Consider the following 6,370-nt stretch of genomic DNA (forward strand, 5'->3'; position numbering starts at 1 on the left):
CCCTTTAAATCCAATAAACAGAAGCCACAGTCAGTCCGCTCAACCACTCAACATTACGTTCTGTTAAACAACAACAAAAAAGTCAGGGCGAAACGCGTTAACTCTTTATCACAACTTGTGGTTCCAGTATCGGCCCTACGAGGAGGAATGTCTTAATAATGATAATCCCAAACTCAATTACCTGGTAATCGTAACTCTTTATCCCCAACAAATTGTGAATGACACCTGGGCTGGAATTTTTGTTATGACCAATCAAGTTTGATTATTTAAGCCAGGGGTCCCGTACGTTTGCAACTTACACACCCTTTGTTGGACCAGATGGCCAATTCTTGGTTGGTGATCGTCACGTGGGTGAGCCAGTTTGAGTCACTGATTCCGTCTACACATACAATAGGTTTTGCAAGTGTCCGTTGGCGGTCGCATTCCACAAATCTGCCAAAAACCAGAAGTCGACCTGTCAAACCTTGTGTAGAACGCGAACAGGTCCTCTTAAATCTGATTGCCATTCCGCGAAAACTGCAGATCTCACGGCATTCCGGTCTGCTCCGTGATAACTGCATATATGATTGGCATGGAGACACCTCAGCGCCGCCACGTCTCCAACTTCTTCATTCCCATGACGTCGAAGCGAAAGTCCAGCAGAGCGTTGGCGTCGGACACAGCATTGAGGTTGTACCGGATGTCTAAGATAACTGGGCGCAATAACGTAGCTTAACGCACACAGTACTAAGAAATGACGTCGCTGTGTCGTTGTTTGCACGAGGGGGCAAGCAAGGACAACTCCCACTGCGTGTGTACGATCTCTGGACAAAGTGAATTCCCGCTGGATGAAATCCGGATAATATACATACATTTGTATGTATACTTCTACGGATATTTGTGAGTAGACGCCAACGCATTCGTGCAAGACAACTATACGTACACATACATACATATATACATACATATGTTTTTGCTATCCCGTTCGATCTGCCTCTGACACAAAAAGCATGGTTCGGAACGCGACGTACATTTGCAAAACCAACCTAACTATTGATGTATATGGGCGAAATTTCAACCTTTGTCAAAGCATGAGGGAATCCAAGCGGGCTTAGCATCGACCTGGTCGTCTGTGTCGATTCAAATGCACTTAAACGTACAAGCCCTGGACGAATTAAGCTGAAAAATGCCCGACATGTTTCGAGTTTACTGTTAGTGTCCGTGCAGCTGGACATATTATCGCTCCATGTCCTATTAGTTCTCAACAATTTTTCCAGAATTTGATCATTTTCACTCTGTTTCACAGATATAATATCTGGTCATGATTCAAAATAGTCACAATCCAGCGCACAAAAAGGTGACATTGGGCGCACCTACAACGTATAGCATACACACCCCTATTGGAGAGGTGCACGATGGATCCGCCACCGCTCTAATCTCTCGAGTCTGATGCATTGTCCGCATGTGTGACGACGTCATTCCAGCATTTCCATGGCGAGCATCAAGACGATCTTTAGCGGCCTGCAGAGTCCTCCGCAGGGGGTAGGCGACGTCAAGACCGCCATCCACCCGCGCGACGCGTCGGGGTTCTTGAGCGCGTCCACCTTTAGCTGGTGCAACCGCCTCATCTCCGTCGGGAACGAGCGGCAGCTGGCTCCGTCCGACATCTGGGAGCTCCAAGACTCGAACAAGGTTGGTCCGCTGCTTCAGCAGTACCTGGCCGTGTACCATGCCAAACACCGGGGACTGCTCCGGGCGTTCTTCTCCATCTACAAGTGGAAGCTGGTCGTGATCGCGGTCATGCAGGTCGTGTCTTCTGGGTGCGACCTCTTCGGCCCTGCGTACGTGCTGCCCCAGGTCATCCTCACCGTCTCCACCAGCAACTGGACGCGCGGGGTCGTCCTCGTCGTGGCGCTGTTCTTTGTGCAGATGCTGAGCTCGTTGCTCAAGTCTCACATGAACTTCATGAGCGAAGTGATCGGCATCCAGTTCACTGCGTGCCTTCGGTCCATGTTGTTCGAGAAAGCGCTCAAGTTGAGCTCCAAGGCCCGCAAGGACAAGACGGCGGGGGATATCGCCAACTTGTTTTCCGTGGACGTGGTCAACGTGATGGGGCTGTCGGCGAACATGAACATGGCGTGGATCGTGCCGATTCAGGTGGGTGTGACACTGTACCTGATCCAGCAGCAGGTCGGGTGGGCCATCTGGGCCGGGTTCCTCGCGCTCTTCTCGATCCTCATGCTGTCTGGCGGCGTCGGCGTGTTCGCGGGGAAGGCGCAGCGGATGATCCTGACCTGCAAAGACAACCGGATGAAAGTCATCAACGAACTGTTCGGAGCGATCCAGATTGTCAAGTTGCATGCGTGGGAGGAGAAGTTGACGGCGTCTGTGACAGAGTTACGGCGGAAGGAACTGGATGCGCTGTGGTTGTTTGTCAAGACCATCCTCGTGCTTATCACGAGTGTGCACACTGCGCCCGTGCTCATCACAGTCGTGGTCTTTGCAACATATGCCATGTGGATGGGCCAGCTCTTGACTGTGACCATCGTCTTTACCACTTTAGCCCTGTTTGAGAACCTCCAGGCAGCGTTTACAGCCCTCCCGATGGTGTTTGTAGCTACAATCCAGGCTCTTGTGTCTGTGAAACGCATCACGTTTGTGCTGGATATGCACGAGACGAACCCGGATAACCTCGTCGATGGTGTCGTGGAGGATGTGCACCAACCGGTGGTGATTCGCATCTCGGATGGGGAGTTTGGATGGGAAAAGGAATCCCCTCTGTTTAAGAACCTCCAGTGGTCAATCCGCCAAGGCGAGTTTGTGGTCGTGCATGGAGCTGTGGGCAGTGGCAAGTCGTCGCTGTGTTCGATCCTCCTTGGCGAAATGGACAAGTATGACGGAAATGTGGTCGTGGCTGGCCGCGTGGCTTATGTTGGTCAGCAATCTTGGATCCAGAATGCAACCATTCGACACAATATTCTATTTGGAAGGCCATATGATCACGTGCGGTACCGAAAGGTGCTGGATGCATGTGCGTTGTCGGCGGATCTAAGCAACTTGCCCGCGAACGACCGCACTGAGATCGGGCTCAGGGGCGTCACCTTGTCTGGGGGGCAGAAGGCGCGGGTGAGCTTGGCGCGGGCGTGTTATGCGGATGCGGACATTTATATCTTGGACGCGCCGCTGTCGGCCGTGGATGCGATCGTCGCCAATGAAATCTTCACCAAGTGCTTCCAGAACTTGCTCAAACACAAGACGGTGGTGCTGGCGACGCACAACCCCGACATCATCCACTCGTCTGCCATCCACCGGTCATTCCACATTCAAGACGGGAGTCTCGTGGAAGACAGACCGGTGAACGCCATGCGGCTGCCACACCTGTCGATGATGTCGTCCCCAACGCCCAGCCGCGACGGGTTCTGGGACGGTGACGAAGACGTGTCCATCATACTTGGACGACCCGTGTGCGACACGGTGATGCCGTCGATGCTGTTGACGCCTCGTCGCCGGATGTCTGCCGCCGGTCAAAATGGGCAGAACGTGCTCACGGTGGACGAAGACCGCGCGTGTGGCCGCGTGTCCCAGGCCGTCGTGACTTCGTACATGTCTGCGATAGGGGGCTGGCCGGCCGTGGCGGCGATGGTCGGCATGAGCCTAGTCACAGAAGCCGTCCGGCTCAGCAAGGATCTATGGCTCACGGGCTGGACCAACCAAAGCAACTCCACGTCGTCCAGTCAAGACATCAAGGTCGAGACCCGCTACAACATGACCATCTATGCAGTGCTCGTGCTGGCCACTTGTACTGCCATGATCGCCCAGTTCGGCACAGTGCTCGTAGTGGGGCTCCGAGGCTCGAAGCGTCTCTTTGAGCGCATGTGGACGGGACTCATGGCTTCGCCCATGCGTTTCTTCGATACAAATCCCATCGGGCGTATCCTGAATCGATGCGGGGACGATGTATTCCAGTGCGACCTCATGCTGCCCATGTCGATGGCGCCGATTCTGTCGCAGACTGCCGCGGCCGTGGGGAAGGTCGCTCTGAGTGTCGGGACGATCCAGTGGATGGCACTGGTCCTCCCGCCCCTTGTCTTCGTTTATGTTAAGCTCGGGTCGTACTTTATCGCACCTCTGCGCGAAGTGAACCGGATCAAAAAAGTAACCCTGTCGCCACTGCTGACTCTTGTGAGCGAAGGTGTGGATGGAGCTATTGTCATCCGCGCCTTTGGACTCGACTACCAGCGCCGATTCTACCGCCTCCATGACGTGGCAGTAGAAAACTACTCGGCGGCTTCGTTTGCCAGCGCGTCACTGAACCAGTGCTTTGCCCTCCGTGTCGCAGCTATCTCCAACTCGATCGTGCTTGTGATACTCTTGGGGTGTGTCGTCATGTCGTCGTCCATTTCAGCGGGGATTTTGGGTCTGATTGTCTCATATGGACTCACGATTCCGGCGAATTTGGCCAAATTGGTCAACTTGTGGGCCAACCTCGAGACCGCCCTCATTGCCCCCGAACGTCTGCACGAATATGCGACACTGCCCAGCGAAGGCCGCCGCGACACCCCGTTTAATTTGGCTTCGTGGCCCACCCACGGCCGGATTACGTATACAAACGTGAGCTTCCGGTACAAGCCAGACGACCCCCTCGTGCTCGAAAACGTGTCGTTTGATGTGTCTGGAGGGGAAAAGATTGGGATTGTGGGCCGAACCGGTGCCGGCAAGTCCAGTTTGATCATGACGTTGTTTCGAATCAATGATGTGGCAGCCGGAGAGATCGCCATCGACGGCGTGGACATTGCAACCATCGGCCTCAAGCAACTCCGGTCGTCTTTGGCCATAATTCCGCAAAACCCAGTGCTATTTAAAGGTCCACTGCGGACTTATATGGATCCATTCCATGACTTTACCGACGACCAACTGTGGGCCGTGCTGAAAAAGGTGCACCTCACCGACAGAATCGTCGTCTCAGATGCCAAACTCGAGCAAGAAGTCGACGAAAACGGAGAAAACTTCAGCGTGGGCGAGCGGCAGATGCTGTGCCTGTCCAGAGCGCTGCTACATAACGCCAAGATCGTCATGCTGGACGAAGCCACTGCAGCGATAGACCACGCGACTGATAAGGTGCTGCAAAAAGTCATCCGGGAAGAGTTGAAGACCTCGACCGTGCTTACGATTGCCCATCGATTGGATACAGTGCTCGACTACGATCGTATTTTTGTGTTTGAACAAGGACAGCTCGTGCAGAACGACACCCCCGCGGTGCTAGCTACACAAGGCGGCATCTTCTTTGACATGATCGCCCAAGGAGGAGGGTATGCCCACCGGTTCGTTCAGTTGTAATAGTAAAGGCGAAAACACACGAACATTACCATGGAGTGTCTGTGCTTGAGACTTTTAGCAAGTACGAGTCGGCAGGTTCGACTACGACATCATCTGCAACGCTACATATTTTATTGTACTACTCTGTTCCATAATTATTGCAGCACTTGACTTTTGATTGGACTAAATTTTACATTTCTCCTCGTAATTGCAATTGGATTGGCTCATTCGATAGATACATATTCCAGCCTTGATTTATACCTCATGTTCCGGAAAAGTCAAAGTAGTTAGTGCGCCATGACCCCTAAACTTTGTGACCTTAATTTTCAAACCAGAAAATCTTACCGTGTGCACAGTCGATAGTGATTGTATTTTTGTAAGCTTAAGACTGTATGCTCGTGTGATGTCCTTACCTCTCCCCATCTACTCGCAGCTCGTCTGGGCATCCAGATGTGCTCGTAAGTCGCTCCACGTTTGTGATTCGACTGCAGCGCTGTATTTTCAGCATTTGCGCGTATAAAGTGCCAATCATTAGCTTCCCATGTTACCAGATATCAACTTGACCTGTAGTAAGGTCGCCACAGTGTTGGCATAACTCGTCCTGCAAAGGTCATCCAAGTTGCTGGTTTTTCATCATCCTTAATATTCCGGATCTATTTTATTATACTATTTCTATTATGGGTATACAAACTACAAGCATGTATTAAAATTACCGTTGCTTACAAAAACTAAGATAAAACGTATAAATATATGATATGCTGCAAAAGCTATGGAACAGAGTATTGTGCTTTCGAGTGAAATTTCGTGGTGTGGTTTCTCGTTGGAATTTAAATTGATTTGATTGGCTACATCAGATCAAAATTATTAGCCAATCAAGACCTTTTCAATGAAATTCAACCAATCAGATCGATTGTGGATCGGTTTGGTTGGCACGATTCGATTGCACCCCCTCCCCAAATTTGTATCAAATCGACAATACCAGGTTAGTAAGTTTTAATAAGTTTTAATACTCGGAATAGTACTACGCATAGTACTACATTGTACTAGTACGTAGTACTACTGGTAGTAGTTCAGT

At 51.4% G+C, this 6,370-nt stretch overlaps 1 protein-coding gene across 1 annotated transcript; it reads left to right on the forward strand.

Annotated features, from left to right (window-relative positions):
• The first annotated feature begins 1,361 nt into the window (after positions 1-1,361).
• Positions 1,362-5,350, forward strand: H257_17598 (hypothetical protein). Its single transcript, XM_009846461.1, has one exon. The coding sequence runs from the start codon at positions 1,471-1,473 to the stop codon at positions 5,314-5,316; it is 3,846 nt and encodes a 1,281-aa protein (XP_009844763.1). The 5' UTR covers positions 1,362-1,470; the 3' UTR covers positions 5,317-5,350.
• The last annotated feature ends 1,020 nt before the right edge of the window (positions 5,351-6,370 follow it).

This window comes from Aphanomyces astaci, assembly GCF_000520075.1.
Source record: "Aphanomyces astaci strain APO3 unplaced genomic scaffold supercont1.111, whole genome shotgun sequence".
Classification (NCBI taxonomy): Eukaryota; Oomycota; class Saprolegniomycetes; order Saprolegniales; family Verrucalvaceae; genus Aphanomyces; species Aphanomyces astaci.

Coding starts and splice junctions, on each gene's coding strand:
- H257_17598 (XM_009846461.1), top strand. CDS start 1,471: ATGGCGAGCATCAAGACGATCTTTAGCGGCCTGCAGAGTCCTCCGCAG.